The 27,993-nt window shown below is 48.1% G+C and overlaps 1 protein-coding gene and 1 long non-coding RNA gene across 10 annotated transcripts in view; one reads left to right on the forward strand and one right to left on the reverse strand.

Moving 5' to 3' along the window:
• The window catches only part of ABLIM3 (actin binding LIM protein family member 3), a 127,862-nt gene that overhangs the window by 79,183 nt on the left and 20,686 nt on the right, over positions 1 to 27,993 (forward strand). For 3 of the 9 annotated variants that reach the window (XM_070465625.1, XM_070465617.1, XM_070465618.1), the window contains 8 exons: positions 2,633 to 2,720; positions 15,349 to 15,407; positions 17,716 to 17,787; positions 23,569 to 23,724; positions 25,216 to 25,245; positions 25,708 to 25,837; positions 26,499 to 26,597; positions 27,938 to 27,985. In XM_070465625.1, the coding sequence (XP_070321726.1) occupies positions 2,633 to 2,720; positions 15,349 to 15,407; positions 17,716 to 17,787; positions 23,569 to 23,724; positions 25,216 to 25,245; positions 25,708 to 25,837; positions 26,499 to 26,597; positions 27,938 to 27,985 (682 nt within the window). The remainder of the gene's footprint in view (positions 1 to 2,632; positions 2,721 to 15,348; positions 15,408 to 17,715; positions 17,788 to 23,568; positions 23,725 to 25,215; positions 25,246 to 25,707; positions 25,838 to 26,498; positions 26,598 to 27,937; positions 27,986 to 27,993) is intronic. The other 6 variants (XM_070465620.1, XM_070465619.1, XM_070465621.1 and 3 more) reach the window with 6 other exon arrangements.
• Positions 184 to 27,968, reverse strand: LOC139034419 (uncharacterized). Its single transcript, XR_011486913.1, has 4 exons — positions 27,785 to 27,968; positions 5,829 to 6,010; positions 2,061 to 2,149; positions 184 to 1,686 (listed from the first exon to the last, which is right to left on the reverse strand). It is a non-coding gene; the product is annotated as an uncharacterized lncRNA (long non-coding RNA).

Below are 27,993 nucleotides of genomic sequence, written 5' to 3' on the forward strand. Positions count from 1 at the left end.
GGAAGGCTGTTGGCCAGACCAAAACAACAGCCTCCTGCTATGGGCCCCGGTATGTTTCTGGGTATACAGTAGGCACTTAATTAAATTCCATGTCCCCTTCCCACCCCAGGCCACCCCACAGTCCCTTCCTCAGTGACAGAACTCAGCATGCTGAGCGCCAACCACACTCCTTTCTCACTGGTCTGTGTCCTTGCTGGGGAGAATCTCAGCCCTGGGGCCTATGCTGCCTGCCTCACGTTGCTTGTGGTTCTCAGTCCTCGCCAAGAGGGCCCATTTTCCAGCTACTGATTCTGTGTCCTGAACACTATGTTCTGGACTTTGGCTTGCTAACAGAATGTCTCATCTTGTCCCCCTGACTGGTTCCCCTCGTGCTGGCACTGGCGGCTATGTGGCCTCCCTCCCACTGCCTCAGGTGGCTTCTGTGCCATCCTTGGCAGAGTTTCTGAGATGTGCACAGAGCCTCTTTCGGCTAGAGCAGGGTGCCGGGGTGTGACATTTAGGAAGATGCCAGCTTCAGTTTTGCCAACCCACTGTTGCCATTCTAGAAACAGATCTATAATTGAAATGATAAAGAGACACAAAGTAGGAAGAGACTACTAATTAAAACGATTATCCCTGTCATGGTATGGGAGAATCAGTCCCACGACATCTTGGGAAAATAGCAGGTCCTTCCAGAGTTTGAACACAGTTTGCTTTGGTGACGATAAGGACATTATCTCATTAGTGGGAGCCATGCAAACAACCAAGGCTGTAAAAAAGGGACTTGGGATTGTTTTTCTTTTTTAAAAAGCCTGCCTTTTCATACTCTTGCTTAATTTTTAGAATAAATCTAGTATCTCCCAAATAGATACACCCATGCCCAAATACCCGCCCCCAACACACAGACAAGATTTGGGGATAAGCCTTCAGCATTATGCAATTATAATTCAATATTTTTAAGATTTTTTTGATGTGGGCCATTTTTAAAGTCTTTATTGAATTTGTTACAGTATTGCTTCTGCTCTTATATTTTGGCTTTTTGGCTGTGAAATCTTAGCTCTCTGACCAGGCATGGAACTCAAACCCACACCCACACCCTCCCTTACATTGGAAGGCGAAGCCTTAACCAATGATGGCCAGAAGTCCCTATAATTTTTGAATTGGAAGGAACCTATTTGCATCAGACCAAGTGATGGCTGGGGAGGGGTCCTTTAACAATACCTCAGGATCCATCAATTTGCCCCAAGCATATCCCCCCAAAAGGGAGGACGAGTTGGTTGGATGGCATCGCTGCCTCAGTGGACATGAACTTGAGTGACTCCAGAAGATGGTGAGGGACTGAGAGGCCTGGCATGCTGCAGTCCACGGGGTCGCAAAGAGTCAGACACAACTTAGCGACTAAACAACAACATATCCCCCCAAAAAACTTTGCCCTAACCTGAAACATACACCTTCAAAAGGAGCCCCACCTTCCAGCCCCATTGCTGCCTGAAGCTCCTCCATGCAGCAGTTCTCGAGCCACCAGGGAAGGGCCCTCATGGGTCAGGTCCTCTTGGTTAGGCTGCAGTGTCAGGATGGTCTGCCCTCCGGGGAGCAGCTCCCACACGGCTACTGGCTTCCAGTGGGACCTTGAGTCACAACCTTCTCCAAGGTGCTTTCTTCCACCTAGAAAGGAGTTCTCAGCTTCAGATCATTTCCATTTTTTACCTGAAACAATGAGTAGGGAAACAGAGTGGGAATAGGGAAGGGGGCTCATCAATGCCAGATTGGCGCAGAGGCTCCCAAGCACAGTAGTTATGGGACTGGCCTGGGGGTCTGAGACTTCCCCACAGGTCCTGGCTTTGTGGGTCTCCTTATTTGTCCAGTGAGCCCTAAAATTGTGTCCATCCCATGCCCTCTCACCATTTTTGCCATGCCTATGAGCATCATGTATTCATTCTTACCTAATGCTTTATCTTATCTTCAAGTTGGCTCTCTTGCAAATAAGAAAACTTGTGTAACATAACAGGAAAACCAGGATCACTAGCCATGTTGCCAGTAACTAAAAAATGGTGTTCTAGTGGCGGCTTCAAGACTCTTACCTATTCTCATTCCTTGAAAGGCAGATTAGTAAGGTTTGGATAGATGTTATCCTCTGCACCAAACTCCTTGAAAACTCCTTTTTTTTCTCCTTGAAAAACAAAGTCAAAAGAATAGATAGAGGATTGAGTAGGAAATCTCTCTCTTTTTTCCCCCCATGAATTCAGTGTTATTAAACCTGAGGATCCCTTTAAAACATGTCTTGAACCACTGGCGGTAAGGTCCTGTTGTTGGGGAAGTGCTGCGACGTCAGCATTTCCAGTAAGACTGTTTTCTCATCAGGAAATAAGGCAGTAGGACCAGAGGCCTCCAAATGGCCCTTTCGTTGCTGGAATAGATGTGACGGTGTCCAGACAGGTCCACAGAAAGCTTTCAGATGCCCATGGTATGGAATCACCAAGCTTCTGGCAAATGTTTAGATTGTTCTGGGGGACTCCCTTGGGTAGATCCCAGCCAGCCTCAGGGCTGTGAAGATGCCATTGACACTAGTGAGTCAGGAAATGTTCAGACTCGACCTGCCCCGCTGGACGGCAGCCACCGCGCTGACCTCCTCTTGTATCTTTTATTCCCGTAGGCGGGAGGGAAGCACTACCACCCCACCTGCGCCAGATGTGTGCGCTGCCACCAGATGTTCACCGAGGGGGAGGAGATGTACCTCACAGGTAAGCAAATCTGATCCTCCGGGAGGCGTTCCTCTCCGCTTATGACTGGAAAGGAGATAGAGCCTCCTTCCGTCCCAGGGCTGTCTGTGCTGTTGGCTTGTCCTCAACACTGTGATTAATTCTTCCCTCTCTGGGTGGTTCAAGAAAGTTGCCGGTGTGGCTAATGCGAAGTGACATGTAATCTGCCTTCCGTCCCTGTGCGCCTCCCCCCGCTGCTCGGCTGGCCCGCTTCCCTGGCAGTTCTCTCTGAGCAGACTCCCCTGGCTCTGCCTCGAGGTGGGAGGCTGAGCTCCTTCAGGCCAAGGGGTCAGAGAACAGGAGGATGACGGGGTTGCAGACTGTCTGCACCATCACAGCACCTACTGCCGCCTCCCTCTCCCACCCCTCCCTCCACATCTCAGAGCATCACACCCAGCCACTGCCTGGTCGCCCCTCTCAGAAAGGACCAAAAGGAATGTGAGGGAACCAGGAGTTGCCAAAAAGCTAATCAGAGCTGCTTTTCCTCTGCCACTTCCCAGGATCCAGCCCTCTGGCCCCAGGATTCCTGCTCCAGTCTCCTAATTAGTCTCTAGGCTCTAGTCCTCCATCCTCTGCCCAGTCCATCATTCTCAGGCATCGGTGTTCTCAGCAGAGCCCTGTCCTTCTCCGCAGGACAGGCCAGGCTGGGCCTTCTGGCAGGGACAGTGTTCACCCTCGAATGATCTCATGGCCCTGGTGTCCCCAGGGGACCACTCTCCACCCGCGGGCCTCCTGGACCACCCTGCCTCTGTGCCTTCCCTTGGATCCTACCATTGTAGGCCAAGTTAGAGGCACTGCCCACTTCAAAGACTCCAGATGTCCCCAGCCCCCACCCAAGCTCACTAGCCTCCCTCTCTGCACCCCCTGAGCCTTCTGTTTGCAGCTGGTCCCCGCCAGCCTGCATTGAGCCATTGGCCACCCCCCTGAGAACCTTGCCTCTGACATCGGCCCCTCAGCCCTGGCATTGACCCTTGTGCACTCACTTGACTGGTGATCACTGTTGGCTGAATTTCTGTGCTAGCCATCTGCAGTTGAATAGTCATCTTTGGGAAACACCTTCCTCCTGGTTTCTTCGCAAGGCAAACGGAAGGTCAGAAAGGCTATTATGAGGAGCATAGCTTCCTCTCAAGCTCATCCAAGCCACACATGCCCACGCCAGGAGTTGCCTCAAGATGTAATGAATCCCCTTTGCCTAGAGCTGGTTTCTAAACCTCAGCGCTGTTGACATATGGGGCCAGATCATTCTTTGGTGTGGAGACTGCCCTGTGTATTTCAGGATGTTTAGTAGCATCCCTGGCCTCTGCCCACTAAATGCATAATGTACATCTTATTGTTGTGACAACCGAAAATATCTCAGACGTTGCCCCAGGAGGCATAATCAGCCTGGGCTGAGAACCACTAGCCTAGAGCTATTCAGCAGAATCTCATACCATCTGCTAGGAAAGCTGAAACAGGGTTTCCTGTGTTGGACTGGGCAAGGGGACTGTCTCCAAGATGCTGTGACCCTACAACTACTGATTTGTATGTACAATCATACAGGTGTTAGAGGTGAATAGACCCCAGGAGTCACTCTAGACAGTGAAGTAACAGTCCTCATTGTATAGAAGGGAAAAGTGAGCCCCAGAAAGAAGAGATTTGCATGAGAACTTACAGGTACAGGGGCAAAGGTGGGGAACCTGGCCTTATGACTTCCACCCCAGAGCTCTCCCCATCTTGCCTCCTGAGACCCAGGCCCTGACTGCTACTCAGGTCCCTGCAGGGACTAGGCTCTCCCTTTCCAGGAGCATCAACCCCTCAGTGCCTGGGTCCCTAAGTGGTTCCTGCTGCAGTACTCTATGTTATGTGATAGGAAGTCCATGTGAGTCTCAGCACACTGCATGGTATCTTCATGGGCCCCAAGAATCTAGACTTTGCACTTGGTTTGAAAGTTTGCTGCATGGTATTCCTCTCCCCAGAGGATGAGGTGGTTGGATGTATCACTGACTCAATGGACATGAGTTTGATCAAACTCCAGGAGATAGTGAAGGACAGGGAAGCCTGGTATGCTGCAGTCTATGGGGTTACAAAGAGTTGGACATGACTAAGCAACCGAACAACAAATTCATCTCACCCTTCTCTGGTAAAGCCCTTTCCTAGTATTGAAATTGTTCTCATGTTCATATCACTGGAAATTAAGATATCTCCCTTTCTGCCTGAATTCCCAATGCTGATATTTGCCCATTTGGTGCTTCGAATCCTGGCTCCGCTATTTAGTAAGTTTTTGACCTCTTTACTCTCTAAACCCCTATTTCCTAGACTGTAAAATGTGGTAGTAACAGTCACTATAATATAGCATATAGTGAGATCCCTGGACTTCCCTGGTTCAATGGTAAAGAATCTGCCTGCCAACACAGGAGACATGGGTTCGATCATTGGGTCAGGAAGATCCCCCGGAGAAGGAAATGGCATCCCACTCCAGTATTCTTGCCTGGGAGAAACCATGGACAGAGGACCCTGGCAGACTACAGTGCATGGGGTTGCAAGAGTCCAACATGACTTAAGGACTAAACCACCACAACCAAGGTCCTTACATGCAGGGAGCTCTTAGTTCCCTCCTGTAGCAGATACCCATTGAGCACCACCTATGTATCCAGTGCTGTTCTAACAACTGGAGATGTGGCCATAAGCAAGTCCCCTGCCCTCCTGGAGCTTACATCCTCTCGTTCCAGTATCTTCCACGCCCTGCTTTAGACCAGAACTTCACAGATTGCTGAAAGAGTTAAGTGATGAAGTGAGTAGCTTTGTGATCAGGAGAGAGAGTGCACAAATGTCTCCAGGAGGTGGAGATATTCTTGGTGATAAAGAAGAGTTTGTCACCCTCCTCTTTAATTATCCCCTTCCCTACTCCCCTGGCTCCTGGGAGAGTGGGAGTAATTGCAGGGCATTCAGGGACCCGCCTTGAGGGATGCTGAGTGATCCTGGAATGAGGGGGTCTGGGCCATCCACTGCTGGAGTCCTGCTGACTTGGGCTATGGGTATCTCAGAGGGGGCAGCCACCAGGAGCTTCTGCTTCCACTGGGAACTGCGCTTGTGATCGCCTTGGACACTCACCCCGGGCAGGGATACCAAGACTCAAAATGATCTTTCCCAGAAATGGCAAGAACACTGTCCTCCCAGGCAGCACAGGAGTGGTGGGGACCAGTTCGGAAGACTCCTGGGTCCAGGCATCAGCACTTCCACTAAGGAGCTGTGACCTTGAGAATAACTTCTTTGTCTGAGGTCTCTTCCTTCACCTGTAAAATGAGGAAGTCATCACTGTCTTTCATTCAAACATTCACACTGAGGTCATGCTTGTGCCAAGCTCTCTGTTATGTGCTGGGCACCCAGAGGTGAACGAGGCAGGGTGCTGGCTTCAGTGGTGGAGTTTACATCAGAAGCGGGAGACTGACTTAATCAAACAGAAGTGCAAACATTCGGGGACAAGCTGGGATAAGACTGTGAAGGGGAAGCTTGGAAATAACTGGAGTATGTTATAAGGCTCTTCATCTAGTCTGGGAGGTCTGGCGAAGCTCTGCTGATGAAGGGAACTTTCAAGCCCAGATCTTGATGTTGAGTAGGAGGTGGGAGGGTGCAGAGGGGAGAGAAGAGTGTGGAGACAGAAAGAACAGCAGGTGCAAAGGCCCACATCGGAGGAAGCTTTATGTGGTGGAGAAATCAAGGCAGGCCCACCTACCCCGTACGCAGAGAGCAAGTGAGGCCAGAATATTAAAGGGCAGGGTGAATGTGAGGATGTAAGTGCCCCATAAAACAGTGTGCACATAAGAGGATGGGTTAGGGAGCCTGAAAGCTTATAAACCCAGTCTTGTCGTCCCCCATGGCAGGACACACTATGGTACTGGCAACTGTGTTACTCAGGAGGACATTTGGGTCAGTTTGTTTGTGTTTTAATTACTGTGTGATGGCTTTCTGATGGGCTCTAATTGGGAGAGGTCTGACATCTGTCTGGACAAGAACTTCCGGGGCCCCAGGAGACAAGAGTAAGTTTTCTTTTATTTGTTTCATGTTCTGTTGTGCATTCATCTTTTAGGTCTTTTTGTAAAGATGCCAGATTTCTAATCTGTTTGTTGTTCAAACCCTTCATTTGGGCTTCACCAAGAAATTAGGTCACCAGTTTTGTCCAGCAAATTTTTGCCAAAATGCTGCGGGTTATGGGCAAAACTTATACAAATATCACAAAAGTTGCATACAGTTGCTAGATCAGCGGGAGTTTTTCTAAACCCAAAATGTGGCTCGTGAGATAGATTTTGCTCTCATTCTTGTGCCTGTGCCCCAGAAAAAGGAAAGACGGGTCTTTTTCTCTCCTTCTGTCTGCACTAAATGCTTTCCTTTTCTGAGGACCTGAGACAGAGAACAACACTAGAAACATAGGATTTCAGCTGTATGTTTTTAAACAGGTCCCTGCTATCATTTATATATTTAATTAAAGCACAGCAGGCAGGAAATCACTTACAAAATCCTAGGACAAATCTTGCTGCTAAGGAAAAACACTGTAACAAATCATAGGTCCTAAGAATAATAAGAATAAATGCCATCAGCTGATATTTGCTGAGCACTTACTGTGTGCCAAGCACTTTTCTGAGTTTTAAATGCGTACCTCATTTTATCCTTAAAACCCGTGAATTGAAAGCCATTCATATCTTCAGAGAACAAGAAAGTTTAGAAAAGTTACATCTCTGAGCCAAGGTTAGCTAGCCTGTCTTGCTTGCTTTGTTAGAGGCATTTTTTTCCACTTATTATCAGAATTTGTAACTTGTGGTTCGCAGTTGGCCTTCTGAATTCAATAAACCCCCTGACGTTGCTTGCCGGAGTTTGCCTATGGGTAGGTTTCTCTAAGGATAGGGTGTGTGGCTTTTATCAAATTTTCAGAGCTGTTTATGGCTCAAAGTAAAGTGAAGAAAGCTTTAGTTCTGTTTTAATGCAAATCCCAAACAGAGCCCTGAAAGCTTTGGTAATTACACCATACGCTTCTCTTGGAAAACTGACTCTATTTCAGATAACTTCTTTTTTTTTTTTTCCAGCTTAGATGATATAAGGTCCTGGTACGAGGAGGTTGTCTTTCTGGCTCAGCTGGAGAAGCCTTTGATATTTAGCTGAGGCCTCATTTCCCTCTGACAAGTACCTCAGAAGAGGTGCCCTGAGTTCATAGATTGTTCAAGAGAGGGCCTCCCATCATGATGGATGGTGGAACACCAACCCTCTGTCATCATCTCCACATTTCATCAAACCACACTTTAAAAAGCACTAATGAAACATTGGTTGCTATAATTTAGTAGTTTAGCAGTGTTATTTTAAATTGAATCTCTCTACTGACAGCTTAGGTTGTAGGAGTCATGCTTAAAAACTTTAAATCTTATGTTTCCCCAATCCTGCTACATAATTTTAGACTCTTCAAACATAGCCTAACTGTACTAAATTGATATTTCCTCAAGTCTGAGTCTTCGAAGCATATTTCATTTTAAATAGAGTACATTTTAATTTTTGATGAGCTGTAATTTTTTTTTAGATGTTTAGGGTTACCAAACATCTTGAATCATATAGAAAATATTACAGCGTGGTAGTTTAAGACTCGTACGTGTATAGTCTGTTTCCGACTTGCTCCTCGCACCACGAACTCGAGACGACGTGGCCATTTTCTCGCCAGTTACATGTCACATCAACTTTACCAGCCAATTTGTCCATGTTGGTCAGAATTAGGTCTAGAGTAGCAATTTCCCTGGTTGCTTCCTCTATTTTCTAGGAAACAAAATTGCCTGCTGGGCAAGTCAAGAACTTGTCAGATACTCGGGTTTTAGCTAAATGAGATGTTTTATCGGTGTGGACTTCTTAGGTGGCAGGAACTCAACTCGAATGACGTCAGGTGAAAGGGAACTGACAAGCTCACCAAACCTGGGAGTGTCCAGGAGCAGCCCAGCTGGGTTGAGGGGCCCGCAGAGGGCAGCAGGGTGGGTCTTCTCCCTGCTCCTTTTGTGTGTGGCTTCCCCTGCGCAGCTCAGGCTGACTGCCTCCCTGTCAGGGGAAGGAGGGCGTGGCCAGCTCCTGGGCACCGTGGGAGCAGCGAGGCAGCATCTCCTGCCCAGTTCAGCAGAGGAGCCCCAAAGTGATGCCAAGGAGCCTGACTCTGGGCACGTGTGGACACTGGCAGGGAGGCAGCAATAGGTGAGCAGGAAAAACATCTAAGCTCCCCAAACCCCAGTTCCCCTCTCTGAAAACACTGATAACCACAGGCTCTATCTCACCAGGCTCTGGTGAGGATTAAATGAGCAAATGCACAGAAAAACCTCCCCGTCAAGCCTGCCACCATCAGCCCACCAGCCCAAGCTCATGGTAAACACCCAGTCACGTCAAAAGGGCCATACCCCCCAAGCCATGACTAATAGATGCTGGCTGCTGTTAATATTATCATTATCAAGACCTAGCATAAGGCTCAGTGTATGTTAGTGATCATTATTATTTTTTCTTAGTTACTATTGTTGTAAAGTATGTAGCATAAAGTCTGGCACAGGCAGTCTCTAAATGCTATTTATAACAATAAGAATAATAAGACTACTTAGCACCTGACATAGACGAAGCACTCAATACCTTTGAGTTACAGTGCTAACTATTATTATTGTTAGCATCCTGGGAATTACTAGGCACCTCCAGGCTGCCCGTTCTCTTTTCCTTGTGCTGCCTGCTCTCCTCTGTGGTAACCAGCATCATGGTGGCCAAGCACTTTTCTCCTTCAGACTTTTTATTAAGCTTCAGGCCTACTGGATCATGTCAGGTCCAGGCAGTGGAAAAGAAGTGGTCTTTTCCACTTCTCCCCGGTGCCCTCATCCCTGGGCACCAGCCCAGCCTTCCAGAAGGTGTGCTGGCCGCCAAGCCAGGCTTCTGCTCAGTGACTACGCCTGCCCAACCAGCCCTCTGCTTGCTGGATGCCCCTCGCCCAGCCAGGCCCCAGCTCTGGGAGGAGGAGAGTAAACACCACCCACCCCTTGCAGGTCTCCCCATGACTCCCTTCCCCTCACCCTAACTAGATCCTGGCCAACAGGGTTTGACAAAAAATGACAGCAGCAACAACTGACACTGACATGGTGCCTGCTCTTGGCAGACACTGTTCTCAGTGCTCCACATGTATTAACGCATTAATCCATACGGCAGATGTACAAGGCAGGTACTAGAACCACCTCTATGTTCTCGATGGGGAAACTGAGGCACGGAGGGGTCACTGACCTGCTCTAGGCAATGAAACTAGTAAGTGTTATAACCAGGATTGAACCTTTGAGGAATATTACATTAAATAATGTATAAACTGCCTCACATATGGTGAAGATTTCCCGGTGGCCAAGATTATAATGATGATATTGTTGCTATTGGGCTTCCCTGGTAGCTCAGATGGTAAAGAGTCCGGCTGCAATGAGGGAGAACTGGGACTGGGTTCGACCCCTGCATTGGGAAGATCCTCTGGAGAAGGGAATGGCAACCCACTCCAGTATTCTTGCCTGGGAAATCCCACAGAGAGGAGCCTGGTGGTCTGCAGTGGCAAAGAGTCGCAAAGAGTCCGACATGACTGAGCAGCTTTCACTCACTCACTCACTCAGTTGTTATTACTACATGTCAAATTCAACAAAAGGGCTGACTCCCTGTTCTCTTGCGGAGACTAGAACCCTTAGTAACAAGTCAGCAGAGTGCCCTTTGGTCTGCAGAAGTGTCCCCCTAGTGGTGGGGGTGGGGAATTTTTTTAAGTTGAGGTTAGTAGTCACATACATAAAATTACCCATTTTAGAGTGAACACTTTAGTAGCTTTTGGTGCATTCACAATGCTATGCAACCACTGCTTCCATCTAGTTCCAAAACACTGTCATCACCCCAAAAAGAAACCCACAGCCATTAGGCAATTGCTCCCTATTTCCCCTCCTCTGAGCCCCTGGCAGCCACCAGTCTGCTTTCTGTCTTTGGATGGCATATTTGGGGTATTTCATATAGATGTGGCCTTTTGTGTCTGGCTTCTTTCACTTAGCATAATGCTTTCCAGATTCATCCACATTGTACCATGCACCAGTGTCTCCTTCCTTTTTACAGCTGATTAATATTCCATTTCATGGAAATGCCACACTTGTTTATCTGAGTGGGGATTTTAAAGGAGCCTTTCCATAGTCCTGGCAAGGCTATGTCACAGAAATAGTGCTTCTAATATAAAGGTGGAACTCAGAAACCTCACTTGTTACAATCCAGAGAAGTCGAGAGAAGGAACCTAACAGTCTGGCTTGGATCAGGGGCTGAAATCTCAAATGCCTGCTTAAAAGAGTGAGAAGGGCAGGGAGGCAGACAGCAGGGAGGGTCCCTGGCCTCCTGCAGGGTCTAAGAGTATTCATATGCAAAAATACTTTAAAATAAAAACACTGTGTTTGCCAAACAGAACCTTCAGGTGGGCCAGTTTCAGACCCTGCTGCCTCCGTAAGCCTGGCTGGGCTTCCCGAAGACTGTGGCACCAGCCCCAGCTTTGGGTTTTATAAATCTCCACTAATGCAAAAAAAAAAAAAAAAAAAAAATTGAATTTACAGGTCTGGCAGAGATGTGGGTGGGTGGGTCCCCAAACCTTAAATAAGCCAAAATGTTACAGGGGTGAGGTATGTTGTAACCAGTCAGAGAGGTAAGACTGAATGCTGACTCTGCTAGGGATTCAAAACGGCCTTAATGCTCTGCTGAGGGACAGTTTTGGAGATTTAGATTTCTGACTCTGAGTCAGCTGAATCAGAAATAGCTAATCTTTCACTTCCATAACATTTGCAGAATCTGGAATTGTGGGTGATAGTCTCAGAGGATGAGAGAGTAACTCGTGAAATCACTAACAAACAGTGTTGAAGTCTTGCAAGTTAGGAGTTCTGTCGTGTCACACTGGTTTCTTTACTTCATGACATTCCAGGGGAACAGATTTGAAGTATTAACTGGTAGTTAGCCTTGTGGTTCTCCAATTGGGCTTCCCTGGTGGCTCAGAGGGTAAAACATCTGCCTGCAATGTGGGAGACCTGGGTTCGATCCCTGGGTTGGGAAGATCCCCTGGAGAAGGAAATGGCAACCCACTCCAGTATTCTTGCCTGGAGAATCCCATGGATGGAGGAGCCTGGTGCAGGTTACAGGCCATGGGGTCGCAAAGAGTTGGACACGATTGAGTGACTTCACTTTCACTTTCACTTCACTTTCTCCAATTGAGAAACAAAAATCACCTAGGGAGCTTGTTAAAACTGCAGATTCCCAGGCCCCCCTCTAGAAAATTGACTTCAGGAATTCTTGGGAGCGGGGCGGGGGTGGTCGGGATTCTGCATTTCACCAGGCTGCTGGACAGGTGGTCCACAGGTCCCATTTTAACAAGCCCTAATCTAATAAATCTTACAGACACTCAATCTGGAATTGTAGCTGTCATATCAGGGTTTAGACTATACCAGTTGTCCAAATCTCTTGAGTCCAGTTCAGAGAATTCAACTGGCCTAAAATAGAGTATCATGTTTCTTTTGTTTCTTCACTCATTCAGTATTTGTTAAGAATCTGTGGTCCCTTCAGGTTTGTCCGCAGATAAAACAAATGTGAATCCTGCTCCTTGCAGAACCTACATTCTTGTTCCAGATTGTTGAATGGAGCAAATTATTTTTTTTCTGTACAGAGGTGCCTGTTAAGTTGGAAGCAGAATCTCTAAGGGTCTGGAGAGATAATAAACATCTGTTAGGATAACTACCATATGATGTGTCTCCTCAAAAATGTCCCTGCTGAGCAATTATATACCCAATGTGTGCTTGAATACTGCCAGGGACAGAAGGCTCACTGTCTGAATGAACCCATTCAGTCTTTAAATGTTAAATTTTCCTTCCCTGAAACTTCTGCACTTAATACTTTTTTTTTCAATTTTTGAAAGTCTTTTAATTCATTTTTATGCAATTTTGAAAGACTATTTTCCATTTATGGTTGTTATGAAATATTGTCTATATTCCCTGTGTTGTACAGTACAACCTTGATCCTGTTTTATATCCAGTACCTTGTACTTCCCACTCCCCTGCCCTTAATCCTTGTTCTCTTTGTAAGACATATTGAGCAAGTTAATCTGTCTTCCCATGGAGAGGCACTGAAATATTCAAAAGTCCTTTCCTCCCTTCTGTTACATCTGCTCTTCTCCATGGAGAAGACCCTGCTTTAAGGCCTAATTTTGGGTCCCCTCACTATTCTGGTCACCATTATCCTGTGGGCACATATCGGTCTGTCTCTCTTTTCAAAAAAAATACAAAGATAGGCTCCAACCAGTCATTCATTCATTTCTGCATCAGGTACTATTTTAGGAAGAGAGCTATTGACTGATGACATATGCAGACCATAATGTCACAGAGGTCTTTATGAACAAATCATCTTTTCTTACCTTCATTTATCTAAGTTTGTCACTAACCTCCAACAAATCCCTTCCTTTTATATATGTGTGTGTGTGTATATATATATATATGTATATATATATAATTTGTTTGTTTGGCTGTGCCCAGTCTGGGTTGCAGCATGTGGTATTTAGTAGTTCTCTGACCAGGGATCAAACCCAGGCCCCCTACATTGGGAGCACAGAGTCTCCCTAGACCACTAGGGAAGTCCCCTTTCCCTCTTTAACTTAAATGATATACTGCCAAAACCCAAACTTCTGATTTTTAAAAATTTCAAAAATTTTTTAAAATTTTTAAAGATTATAACTAATTACAGTTTATTTCTTCCATTTGATCCCTCCCTCCGCCTTCACACACACACACTACTTCTGAAAATCTGCGTTCCTGTATGCAGAATGCTGAAGCCATTTGTGGCTCAGCCTTATTTCAAAACAGATACACCCGTGGCCTGGAGAGATCATCTAGTCTGACCTGCTCCCTCTGCGCTTTATTTCCCTGCCCTGAGAACCTCCCTCTGACCCTTTACCTTCCCTGTGCCTCTCTCACTTAAGCTCACGACCTTCTGAGACATCTGTGTCTCCCTCATCCATTTCCTACAGTGACCTGTAACATGTGCTTCCTGCCAGAGCCACTGCAATAAACAACCCCTGGTGGATTCAGAGGCAACTCAGAGAGGACCCGGAAATGCTCTCTCTAATTATTCCCAGAGCTGGGGTCCCCACCCATCACTTGGCAGTGGACACACCCTACGATCTCTGGCTCCAGCTGCAGACCCTGAGTCCCCCTACTGGGCTCCGAGAGCCATTGCACCTTGCATTGGGAGGAAATACACTCATGGGGAAGCAATCAGGGAGCATCAGCAAGCAAACACCTGCAGACATCAGCAAACAAGAATCAGATCCCTATCCCTCAAGTGACAAAACTGGCCCTGGAATTCAAATTTCTGAGATGAAAACAACGTCTCAGACCCTCCAAAGCCCACCTCACTGTTACTCAGATGAAGAAACTGGGATGGAGCAGAGCCCAGAAGGGCTGCTTACTTTGGGCCCGTCCTGTCTCCAGCTCACTGTTCAACCTTACACTACCCGCTGTCACTTACTCAGTATCCAGCCTTAGTGGTTCCAGGCAACAAACTGTAATGGAAAAGATATTCTAAAAACAAAGTCAGACAAACAAATGCCATCTGGGAGCTCAGGAATCTAGCCATTTGCTGGCTCCTTTCCTTTTAGGGTTGATTACAGGAACAGTGGCACCAGAGGGATAACATGTTCCTATTTTCCCCTCTAATCCAGGACACCTGTCCTTTCTTTGGGGAATGTGTGATATTTGGGGCTTCTTCTCAACACGTGACTGGCCACCTGTTGCTCATGCCTTTCCAAATAGGCCTCTCCAGTTGGGGCCTAGCCAACTGGACCCCCCCTACACAAGAAAACATGGGCAGCCGAATACACCAAATTTGAGGAGTCTGGAGTCTCTTAGGATTTAGCAGGTCAAGACTGTGCTCTGAAGCAGAATATGCAGCATGACACCTCCTCCCCTTGAACGTGATAGCTCTGGTAGACTGTCCTAAGTCTCTAAAGAGTGAGGAGGGCTGGAGTTCACACAGACCGTCCCTTTATTTCACCTCCACTGCATGCATTCATTCGACAAATATTTATTGACCACCTGCTCTGTGTCCCTCACTGCCAACCGTCCACTCATCTCATCACCCCACAAACATGTACGGAGCCTCTGCTGAGAGCAAAGCCCTGTGCTGGATGCTGTGGAAGACCCAGTAATGAAGTAAGCTCAGCTCCCACCCACAGGGATCTCTTAATTTAGTTGGGGTGATAAATCCACAAGCTACTATGTTTTAAGGCCATATGTGCTGGGAATGATACAAAGAATGATGGATCACAAAGGAGAGCCAAGTCACTCGCAGCTGGCAGGTAAGAAGGTTCGCAGGATGTCATATGAGATGTGGACCTTGGGGAAGGGCAGGGTGTGGCAGGCAGAGAGAGTGTGTGGGTGGCTGGATCGATGTTGCAGCAGAGATCCAGGAAAACCAAGGGGTCCTCCTGGCTGCTGTCGGGCATGTGTGCTGACAAGGGAGTAAATGGGGGTGGGCATGGGAAGACGCCCAGGGTTCTGGTGGGTGTGAAAGGTCTGAAATTTTTATCATTTTCCTGGTCCCTTAGGTTCTGAGGTCTGGCACCCCATCTGCAAGCAGGCAGCCCGGGCAGAGAAGAAGTTAAAGGTAAGCAAAGGTGGTGATGATACCAAACCAGCTACTTCCAGTCCCAGGTTGGAGGCACTGTGCTTTACTAGAGAATCACTCCTTAGTGCTCACACTTTCAGACGTGTGCCTGTATCCTTGGATTTCCTTAACAGTAACATCCACCTCATGGAGGTTTTGAAGGGATTTCAAAAGACACTGGATGTGAGAGCACTTTGAAAACTGTAAAGCACTGTATGAACGTGACTTTTCATGTTTCTGGAGTAAGGCTACACCCTTCTCATTATTTGCCAGGATGGTGGCTTCTATGAGGCACAGATGCCATGGTTTTTCCCCAGCCTAAGATCATTCATTAATAATACTGGTTAAAATTGTCACAGAAGTTGACAGCTTGCAAAGCATCTTCACAACCACCCTCTGATTTAACAACGCAGGGCAGATGGGTAAGGAATTGTATCTTTGCCTCGCTGGTGAGAAAAGCAGGGCCTTAAAGAGGGTAGTGACTGTCCGGCAGTCATGCCGCCAGGCAGGAGCACAGCCAGCCTCCCCAGACACACACTGGAGCAGCTGAGGTCCCGTGTCCCTCTGGATGACCGTGTGCTGACAAGTCCCAGGAAGGCCCAGCAATCTGGGTTCCTGATCCTAGGACTGCAGGAGGGGTGGGGCACAGCTCCCGAGTCCTTGATGCTGGAGGGGAGCCCTGGGGTGTGTGTTGGGGGCCCTCGATGACCTCTAAAGTGTCTCCACACCCTGGTCCCCCGGTATTAACTCAGCTGTTGGGATGCTATTGAAGTTATCTGCTGGAATCTCAACTAAAAATGCATGTGTACAATTTCTGACCAGCTGGTTAAACTATATCCTTTGCCATCTCATCTGTTTCATTTGTGAAAGAGCTGGTTTATTGATGCAAATTTTTTTGAGCTGTGAGTTTTTTCCCCTGTTTCTTCCAAGGCCTCTCCTTTTTAAGGTGCAAGAAGACCTATTTGTCCTTTTCTTCCACCATTTCCTTCTCTTTGTTGGCATTTCTTGAATTTCAGTTATCTGTCTACAAACCTGATGCTTTTTGCTGTATCTGTGTACCACTTATATCTTCATGTACTTTATTTTTTGTTGAAATCACTTACTCCTTTTTAGTTAATTTTAAAATGAGACTGTATCACCCAGGGGAAAATCAGTATTGCTTTCTATAAATAGAAGATAACCCGAAAATAGATTCATTGAAAATGAAATATTTTGGAAGAATAACTCTAGAAATTTTAGCTAATCATATTGCCTGTACTTTCTTTTTTCTAAAAAAAAAAAGTGGGGGAGAGAGTAGGGGAATAGAATTAGCAATTGTTATTGAAATGTATTAGGACCAAATTAAGATTTCTTCCTTAATCTAACCAAGAGGATTGAAATAGAATTTTACATTTTATTCTCTCACTCTGACGCAGTATTATCTAATTTCTTCCTAAATTCATCTCCCCAGAGCCCACTAGTCCCTGATCTACGTTTGGGAAGCAGTGCTGTGTAGTCCAACTTAGAATGCTCTTGGGGTTTCCCTGGCGGCTTTAACTTGTAGGATGAGAGATCCTGAAGGGAATGTAGGCTTCCTTAAGACCAGCCCCTCATTTCACAGATCAGGAATTCGAGATGCCTAAAATCACATAGTTTACCAGTGATCCTTGATTTCCGATCTGTTTTCCATTTAACCGCACTTGCTACCACTCTCTTCAACGCACCAAAGATGAACAGAGTGCTGTTCTGTTAAGGGAGCCATTAATCCATCATTGTCATCGTTCAGAGAAAGATTTTTTAAGTTTCTCACTTAAGGTTGATGTCATTTTGCAATGGGTACACTATAAAAATAATCAGCATATTGTGCAAATTACACAGCATTTAACCTACCTTTCCATTCCTGCTAAGGAATGATGCTAACCACTTTTATCCATTTAAAGTAAATACATTATTGACAGGGATAAGCCAAAATGACAAGTTTTATGAGTAGATTATTCTTGCCTGGAGAATTCCATGGACAGAGGAGCCTGGCTTCAGTCCATGGGATCGCAGAGTTGGACATGACTGAGCGACTCTCACTACGATCTAACAGGCCAGTTAAAAATACCTGAAAAACAAATTCTGTCCAACCACATAAGGTGCTGTGCATTTCCACTTTATTCACAGTCAGACATTGATTTAAAAGGCAGAATATAAAGAGGGAGTACAGAAAGAGCTGGAGAGTGCTTTTAGCAGTGTTACTGATGTGCCCCAAAGAATTATACCCCCATCCCCCCACCCCACCGAGCGACACGTGCAGCCTCTCACTCTGTCTTCCTCTCTCCCACAGCATCGGCGGACGTCTGAAACATCCATCTCACCCCCTGGATCTAGCATCGGGTCACCCAACCGAGTCATCTGCGTATGTATCACTTTGCAGCCACTCACCCCTTTACTTCCCCGGGCCTAGTAATGAAAGAGTTTCGGCATGCATGCTCAACCACTAAGTCATGTCCAACTCTTTGCAACCCCATGGACTGTAGCCCGCCAGGTTCCTCTGTCCATGGAATTCTTCAGGCAAGAATACTGGAGTGGGTTGCCATGCCCTCCTCCAGGGGATCTTCCTGACCCAAGGATCGAACCCACGTCTCCTGCGTTGCAGGCAGATTCTTTACTGCTGAGTCGCCGGGGAAGCCCCAAAGAGTCTCTAGAGACAGGGGAAGCTGGCAGTCAGGTTTCCATCCATCTGGTGTCTCATGTGTGCCTGTCCTGTGCCAGGCTCTGTGCTAGGTCCTGAGGATGCAGCAGGGCACATGGACAACGTGGGCCCTGCCCTTGTGGAGGCCACAGCCTCATAATAGTTACAGGGGTCGTATTCAGTTCACCAGGAGCTCTGAAACCAGTGTGATGTGCCTCTTCCCCAGGACTCACTGAGACCAGAGCAAGAAGAAAACTAGGATCACAGTGGTATTCAGAGTGGGTCTTGGGTGGGATGTTGATGTGGAGATGATGGTTGTGGTAAAGAGGCAGACAGAAGGAAGAAGCCATAGGAATGTGGAAACATGGCTATAAAGGGTCTGCAAACATAAACAGCTTTCTGATCATGTGAGGAGTCCAGGAGTGGAGTAAACTACTTGCCTGAGTCTGAGTTCCCAGCCCCAGAGGCTTCGAACACAGAGATGCCCCTCATTTGCAGGGATGTGGCAGAAGGGACAAGAGTTGAGTTAGATGATCTCACAGGCCCCTTGGATGTATAATGTATTCATTCATTCATTAAGCACATAGGTACTCAGTGTCCCCTCTGGCCTGAGTGCTGGGCTCTGGTGAACTGCATTCACCTGCTGCCTGTCCTTGTAACACTGACCCCATAATTCCACAGATAATCAGATGGCACTCTAATAAGTGCTCATAAGAAAATGTGCAGGGTGCTCTACTGATGCTGCAGATGAACAGAGGGACCTGACAGCCTAGGATCATTTGGGCGAAGACTCCTGAGGAAGAAACAGTTAGCTCAGGCCTGAGAGGTAAATGGAAGTGAGATCGCAGAGGTGGGGATGGGCCGAGCCAGAGCAGACTGCAGTCAGTAGCCATGGAGCCCAACAGTCAGCAGGCCGGATTCCAGAGCCCTGCAGCCTTCCTCAGGTCAAAGGGCCATGAAGACCAGAAACGAGGGAAGTGGTCTAGAGCAGGAGAGCAGGAAACCTGCTCCTCATAAGAAGCTCTAGAGACAGTCAGCAGCCCTGAGTAGGCCCTGCCCACCATTGCTTCATCATTATTTCACTCCAGACCCACATTCAGTTTCCTCCTTGATCCCTGGATAATGTCTATTGACGAGACTATTTCCTCTCCTTTAAGAGACATGAGTTACCACTGACTGCAACTTCAATATGGGCAGTACAGCCGTATGGTTCCCACAAAAGACAAGTGACTTTGATCACAGGCTGTCCTCATTGGAGATTCCCGTCCAGAGCAAGAGAGATATTAGTCCCCCTGGTGCTGTGAATGGGGTCGGACTAAAGTAGGATTAATGAGCTTAGTTTCAGGGCTCATGGGGTGAGGAGGTCACAGACAAAAATGAGCATGTCTCTAGAAGAAAGTTACCAGGATATGAGAGCTCAGACACATGGGGACACAGAATGCCACTGGCCCCTGGCCGTCCCCCCCCCCGGGGAGCCCCTGAACTTTTGTGATGTAAGTTAGCCCTGATGACATTCACCCTGGAGTTCTGGAGTTCATAGAGTTGCCCCTGGGAGAAGCAGCCCCACTCCAGATGAACAGCAGGAGCTGGGGGCACCTGCCACGGTGTCCTCCAAATGGGAGCTTATCCATGGAGACCAGTCACCCCTGGCAGCCCAGCACGGGCCTGTGTGTCTCCCCTCCTGTATTCCCCTGCTCTCACCTCCAGTTACTCTTGGAAGTGACTGCCCTTGTCATGTGAGCCTTGTTTTAAGTCAGACCATTGCGAGCATGGTTTCCAAATTCAAGGAAGAGTCCATCCAGCCACTTCTGGGGCATTCCATAACAGGCAGAAAGATCAAGTATTGGCTTCATGTTCATAAACATGGAGGTTTGGTATTAGGATGATCGGTGAACCTGGAGGAGCAGGTTCTTTCAAACTTTGCTCCACTCCCCACTGACTGCTAGAATCACCTCCAGCCCAATATGTTCTCTTCCTTCCTGCTCATTATGTTAGGATGCCTCTGATATTGACAAGTCTGTAAGATGCCAAGAGCTCTCAAGGTCAAGATCTAACATCGCAGGACAAAAGGCAGCAGTTAATTCAGCAAGTGGAGTCTCCTGATAAGGTTCTGTTACACACGCACACACACACACCCCCCCCCAGATTGGTTCAGACGTGGGCATCTGACCTGGGCAGGGTCTAGCAGGAACGAGATGGCATGGTTCAAGGGGTGTCAGTGTGAAGGGAGCATGTACAGAAGCATGGGTAGGGCCAGGGCACCCACGAGACCTACTGTGGCAGAAGGGAAGGACTGGCCAGGCTGGAGCTGTGGCAGAGCAGCCAGGACAGGAGCCGGGTCCACTAAGGGCGGGCAGGGCCATGCGAGGGAGACACACACACAGACAGCCCCTCTCTCCACTCAGTCTCGACCTGCGGGCGCCCCCTGTCGACCAAACCCAGCTGACAACCAGAGCGCCCGTAACACAGTCCGTGGGACCTCAGAGCGGGGCCAGCAGGAGTGGGCTGTGGGTCTCAGTTGAGCAGACAATGAACAGCACAGTGCCCAGACAGCAGTGGGATGGGATGGGGTTGGAGGAGTGGAAGGGCCTTGGGACGTGTTTAAAATATCAACAGTCCTAAGGTCTTTATGAAAGTTGCTGTGTCTGTGGCAGTCTTGACTCTTGAGACTTGCCTGGCCCCCCAGGTACTGGGAGACTATTATAGAATAATACAGTCTCCCTGGATTCTCTCTTAATCTACCTCACCTCAGGACCTTGTAAGCCCCAGCGGTTTCGGGAGACAGATTCTGATTGACCACAGTTAAACCAGGTGACCAGAAACAGGGAATGGCTGGAGGACACAGACACAGAAAGGAGCTGGCTTCAGGCGCCATGAGAAGGGCGCTGTCCCCAGCAAGGGGAGCTGTCTCTCAATCCTTGTGCTTCCAGAGGGCTGAACTCAGGCGAAGTCAGGTGGTCAATAGAGGCTCACCTCAGTTCATTGAGAGGAGCAGCTCTCTGAAGGCAGAGACCTCACCATCCCGGGAAGCCAGGAAAGGCCAATGGAGTGGGCAGGCTACCAGGCTAGAGTGCCTGGGCTTGAATTCTAGTACTGCTACTTATTAGCTATGTGACCTTGGGCGAGTTCATTGATTTCTCTGTGCCTGTTTCCTTATGCAAAAATGAGGATAATATTAGTATGTACTATTAGACCTGGGAGTTCTATTAACTCAGTTAATCCACAGAAGGGGGATGCAGTCTGGCTTATTATAAATGGTCATCACATGTTCGCTGGTGTTTTACTGTCATGATGAATTCTGTCTTTACATCTTCAGCATCTTCTTCAAGGATGCCCTCACTGTGTGGGTCTGGAAGGCTGGATTCAGCCCTACTGGTTAAGTGGTACAAGTTAGAGGATCTTTTGGGCTATAATTTCCTCATCTGGAAAACAGGAATAATATTTTATTTAATTTTTATGTTATATTGGAGAATAGTTGATTTACAATATTGTGTGAGTTTCAGGTGTACAACAAAGTTACTCAGCTATACATGTATACATATCCATTCTTTTTCAGATTCTTTTCCCATTATAGAATATTGAGTAGAGTTCCCTGTGCTATATAGTAGGTCCCTGTGGACTATCCATTCCATATATACTAGCGAGTATTTGTCAGTCCCAAACTCGCAGTCTAACCCTCCCCTCTACCTTGACAACCATAAGCCTTGCTTTTGAAGTCTGAGTCTGTTATGTTCATTTGTATCATTGTTTTAGATTCCACATATACCTGATATCATAGGGTATTTGTCTTTCTCTGTCTGACTTATTTCACTTTGTATGACAATCTCCAGGTTCATTCATGTTGCTGTAAATGGTGTTATTTCATTCTCCCTTACGGCTGAGTAAGATTCCATTATGTGTGTGTCCATGCCTCTGTTGATAGACACTTAGGTTGTTTCCATGTCTTAACTACTGTAAATAGTGCTGCAGTGAACACTGGGCTGCATGCATCTTTTTGAAGTACAGTTTTCTGTGGATATATGCTCAGGGATGAGATTGCTGGATCATATGGTAACTCTATTTCTAGTTTTCTAAGGAACCTCCATACTATTCTCTGCAGTGGTTATACCAATTTATATTCCCACCAACATTGTAAGAGGGTTCCCTTTTCTCCACACTCTCTCCAGCAATTACTGTCTTTAAACTTTTTGATGATGGCTACTCGACTGGTGTGCAGTGACATCTCATTGTAGTTTTGATTTGCGTTTTTCATAATTAGCGATGTTAGGCACATTCTCATGTGCCTCTTGGCCATCTGTATGTCTTCTTTGGAGAAATGTCTGTTTAGATTTTCTGCCGATTTTTTGATTGAATTGTTTGTTTTGTCTTCTTTGATATTCAGCTACATGAGCTGTTTGTGTATTTTGGAGATCAATCCCTTATTGGTCACTTCATTTGAAAATATTTTCTCCCATTCTGCGGGTTATCTTTTTGTTTTGTTTGATTTCCCTTTGCTATGCAAAAAATTTTAAGTTTAATTAGATTCCATTTGTTTATTTTTGTTCTTATTTTCATTACTCTATGAGGTGGATCCCAAAAGGTATTGCTATGATTTATGTCAAAGAGTATTTTGCCTGTTTTCCTCTAAGAGTTTTATATTATTTGGTCTCAAATTTAGGTTTTTAGTCCATTTTAAGTTTATGTATGATGTTGGGCTTCCCTGGTGCTCAGTGATAAAGAATCCACCTGCCAATACAGGAAGCACAGTTTTGATTCCTGGATCAGAAAGACCCCCTCGAGAAGGAAATGGCAACTCATGGGATTTCCTTGCCTAGGAAATCCCATGGATAAAGGAGCCTGGCAGGCTACACTCCTTGCGGTCACAAAGAGTTGGACTTAGTGACTAAACAGCAACAACAATATATGATGTGAGAGAATGTTCAAATTTCATTCTTTTACATGTAGATGTCCAGTTTTCCCAACACCACTCATTGAAAAGACTTTTTCTTCATGGTATATTCTTGCCTCCTTTGTGGTAGATTAATTGACCATTGGTACATGGGTTTATTTCTGGCATTTCTGTTCTATTCCATTGATATATTTCTGTTTTTGTGCCAGTGCCAAACTATTTTGATTGCTGTAGCTTTGTAGTATAGTCTGAAGTCAGAGAGCCTGATTCCTCCAGCTTTGTTTTTCTTTCTCAGGATTGTTTTGGTTATTCAGGGTCTCTTGTGTTTCCATACAAGTTTAAAAATTTTTTGTTCTAAAAAATAGGAACAATGTTGACCCTTCTTTCACAGAAGTGACCTAATATTTAGAGGTCATTCCTAGACAGCACAGGACAGCACACGCATGTGCTCAATCACCGTCAGCCCAGGAGGAATGAATGACCTGTCTTATTTTCACATTTTCTGAGTCTTTCATCCTAACTGAAGAGGCTCATTCCCTCTGTGCCTGGCTTTTATTTCCACTCTCCTTTCCCACTTATCTTTCTGCTTCTTTCCTGTCCATTTCCCTCTTCCTCAGGCTAAAGTGGATAATGAGATCCTTAATTACAAAGACCTGGCAGCTCTCCCCAAGGTTAAGTCAATCTACGAGGTACAACGCCCTGACCTCATTTCCTACGAGCCTCATTCCCGATACACATCCGACGAGATGCTGGAGAGGTGTGGCTATGGAGAGGTACGGGGTCTTGCCCTCTCTCTGGGGCTGTTGGAGGAGAGGAGGGCCCATGGGGTCCCCAGGCCCCTCAATCACAGAGACTGAGGCCTCCACAGTGGTGACCCCCAGACTCTCTTAAACTGCTTTTGTAGTCAACACTTAAAAATCAAGCCATTTCATCCAAAATCTGGCTTTCTTTGAAAAATCAGAACTGGCAACACTACCCAGTATTTCCACCATCTGGAGACGGGGAGCAGCACTCTCTGTAGGCAGGACACGGGCTCCCCAACTCTCTCCAATCCCCACTACACCCTGAGAACCCCAACATTAAAGCCGGGAACCTGTGACCACTTATCGCTTGAGCCGTTTTTCCTCTTACAGTGGAGAGGTTTTATACACAGCCTCCAGCTCTCATCACCAGCCAGGCTCAGAGGCCAGTTAAGTTTATAAACCCTGGTTAGGTAGTTTCTCTGGGTGTTGCCCCTGGCCTGTGCTTAGGGCAAGAGACACTTTTATAAAAAGGCAGCATCAGAAGGGTTTTGAAATAACTAAATGGCTGCTGGACAAGAGAAAGCATTCTCTGGGGCAGGCAGTGGTGCTACTACTAGTGGTCCTGACAGCAGACATCCCAGGAGGTATCTAAACCCATCCCAGGCCCCTGCGCTGAGATTATCTGGCACTTTAGAAGGGGCCCTGGCCTTGTCCCCACTTTGCTGCTGACCCCTTCCTCTCTTAAGGAGGATGAGGTTTCATTTGGTTTAAGAGCCCAGTGCTGAGATTCTCTGAGTTCTGGCCTCTGAAATGGACCAGTAAAAGGAAACTAAGCATTTGGCAGAGGCTGAGTCTCCTGAAGCCAGAGATGGCAAAGAGCGGGCCACAGGCCAGCACCAGATTTGTTTTGTTTCACTCACAGAGTGTCTTTTAAAAATGTAAATTAGTTATCAACACTTAGACATTAGGAGATTTCACATAGGTGTCTGCTCTTCTGTCTTGTCTTGGAAAATAAGCTGGCCTGGGTGCCCTGGAGCTGAGCGACATCCCCTCTGCGGGCGATGCCTTCCCTCCTCGGCTTCCTGCTCCCCTGCCCACTGGACCAACTCCTGCCTTGATGGCACCAGCCTGGCTCTTGCTTGGCCCTGCATTTGGGACCCGCTGCCCTGGGCCCTGTCCTCTGAACCACAGAGGGGGCGTGAACTGGTAGAGGGTCAGGGAAGGGCCATGGACTGGCTCTGAGCTTGCAGTAGGGAGGCTGGGGTCCCAGTGAAGACCCTACCAATCCTTTCCTGAGGCGCCCCGAGCCCCCTTGTCCCCTTTCGGAGACATGATCTCAAGGTTCCCTCCCACCCATGAGCACTGCTGACATCCTGGGAGGTGAAGTGTTATCCGGGGTGGGGGGGCTGCGGGGCAGCTGCAGGCCTCTCTCTGCTCCGTGTAACTACTCTCTGTCCCTCCCTCTCACCCTCCCCTCTCCTTTCGCTCCTTCCATGGCTGCCTTCAAACTTCACCTCCAAGTCGCTGGGAACCTTATCTCCCTACTCCCAGGTAATTAAGCTGGTTCCGGGAGACCTTTTCTAGAATCATGTCCTTTTATGCTGACCAAGCAGACTCCTGATTTAGCTCTTGCACAGCCTCCAAAGGTGCTCCCACAACCTGAGCAGAGATAGGGAGAGTTAACAGCATGATCCGGAGGACGTGGCAGAGACTTAAAGGGCAGAGATGGCGGGGAGAGCCTTCCTTCCAGGGATGGCCTCCCTGATGCTTCTGTGATCCTCAGTTAGGATCCCTGGGACTTGACCTATGGGTTCCATTCAAGGGTGTGTGGGAGTGGGCAAAGGCCCTGAGAAGCATCACCCAGGGAGGCGGTGTCTGTATTCAGGAGGGCAGCACCGTGCTTCAGCCCCCGGGATCCCAGAGTCACATCACTCCCCCTGCTGCCTGCAGGACCCTTGACTCCAGGCCCCCCTAATGCAGGTCTTGCTCATGACCCTGCTTCCTCCCCTTCAGGACATCTATGAGAACCTGGACCTCCGGCAGAGACGGGCCTCCAGCCCAGGATACATCGACTCCCCCACCTACAGCCGACAGGGCATGTCCCCCACCTTCTCCCGCTCACCTCATCACTACTACCGCTCCGGTAAGGAAGGGGGATGCCCCCAAAGGGACAGGAAAAGCCAAGGGATGGCACTGTGGTTTTTGTCCCCAGCTGTGGAGACAGCACGGGGCTCCCTGCGACATCTCCATCATAGCATGGTTCCCGGGAGGCCTGTGGCACCCAGGCCTCGCCAAGTCCCCTCCGATGCCCCTGGCAGGGGAAGAGGAGGGGTACGTGGTACTGAGATGCCACCGGAAGTGGGTGGTGTGCTGCTGAGGTTGAGGGTGGGGGAAGTGGCAGACCGCCCAGCCGTCCTGGCTGAGAGAAGACGCCTGCATCTCCATCGTTTGTCCTGTCCCATCCAGAGGGGAGGATCAGAGGACCAGAGCGGCCTGGCTCAACCAAGGGCCACTCAGTGGTTAGGGATGAAGCGGGCAGAGCGATTGAGGGAGCAGCCCAGGTGGGGCGCTAAGAGGGGCAAAGATGCTCAGTGCTGTTGGTTCTTACAACCCGCAAAACCTGACTTGGGGGTGAAGCAGGACAATGGGGCCAAGCCTGTCTCTGCAGACGCGTGCATGAGAGCACAGCACCCGCACCATCCTGCCGTCACCACCTCACTGCTGCCGTCACTGCTGCCGCTGCATTAATGCCTGTTTTCTCTGTGCCTCTGTTCTCTCTGGGGACCACTGCCTGCGTGCTCCAGGGCCCGAGAGTGGCCGGAGCTCTCCATACCATAGCCAGTTAGATGTGAGGTCCTCCACTCCGACCTCTTACCAGGCTCCCAAGCACTTTCACATCCCAGGTAGGCTGCCAGCCTGGAATTCCCGGCATGGGTGCATGCTCCGTGGGGTCACTGGCACCAAGGAGAAATGGGTGCTGGGGACCCTCCCTAACCAGTCACCTGCACTAACCCACCTCCAGCTCCAACACGTCCACTAACCTTAGCCCATCCACAAGACAGAACCAACCTTGATCAGGACCACCAGGAAGCAGTCCAGCAAAGTGCCTAGGTCTGAGGGCTGTGATGGGATGTGGCAGTAACCGTGCTAAAGGTCATGGGCTTTTGCATCAAAACTCTTGAGACTGAATCCTTGATTCTGCTGCTTATAAGCTCATGACCTCAGGACCGGAACTTAGCTTCCTGGAGCCTTGAGTTGTTCCTTCTGGACAGCCAGCCCTGTTCTGGATCCTGAAGGTGCAGCTGTGCTCCAACCAGCCCACTCCCTGCCTTCAGGGTGTTTTAAGTTCTAATGTGGGAAGAGAGCTAATAAATAAGTAAACAAATAAGTAAAAGTATAATTTCAGGAGATGGGTGCTAAATGTAATAAAAACAGGGTGCTGTGGTAAAGTGACAGGGTGAAGGAGGCTGGGCTAGGTGAGGTAGTCAGGAAGGGCTTCTTGGAGGAGGTGACATGGAAGCCAAAAGATATCCCAGGGTTAAACATCCTGGGTGGAGGAAACAGCCAGTCCAAAGGCCCTAAAACACTGCCTGCAGCAGGCCAGAGCAGCTGAAGGTGGTGAGCATGAGGGAAAGTGATGGAAAGGTAGAGGAAGGCAGAGGGTGGGGGTCTTTGGAAAAGGCCTTACCCTAAGTTCAGCAGAGCCAGACCTAGGCCCCGGTCTCCCAACTCTGAGCCCAGGTTTTCACTGCCCACTCACTTTTTCCCAGAAGTTGGTCCTGCCGTTTCTTCTCCACCATTCTCAGTTGCCCCAGAAAGTTCTCATCTGGTCTATTTGGGTGGGGTGTCGGGGTGGCGAGAGTGCGGAACTGTGGCTGAAAGGTTCTGGGGACGTCCATGTGGAATGAGGCATGGCCGCCGGGTGGAGGCGGGGGCACCTTCCCGCATGGAGTCTTGCTGAGCACAAGCCTGCCTTTACCTGCATGCCCACCATTCCAGCCCAAGCCCCTGCCTCAGCCCCGTTTGAATCCATCCATCCTGTTTCCCCTCGCCTTTCCCGGAACCGGATGGGATGAGGTTGGAGGCTCACCTTTAGAAGAGGAAGTCCACGGGGAGAGGCTGCGGGAAGCCTCGGGAGAAGCTGCTAAGCACTTCTCTTCTGGGACCAACTGACCAACTGCTGTCTCCTGTTCTCCTGTCTTTCTCTCTCCTTTTCACTGCCCCTCCCTGATCTGTCTGGCAGCCGGAGAAAGTAACATCTACCGGAAACCCCCGATCTACAAGCGGCATGGTACGGTC

The sequence above is a fragment of the Odocoileus virginianus genome, chromosome 3 (genome assembly GCF_023699985.2).
Source record: "Odocoileus virginianus isolate 20LAN1187 ecotype Illinois chromosome 3, Ovbor_1.2, whole genome shotgun sequence".
NCBI lineage: Eukaryota > Metazoa > Chordata > Mammalia > Artiodactyla > Cervidae > Odocoileus > Odocoileus virginianus.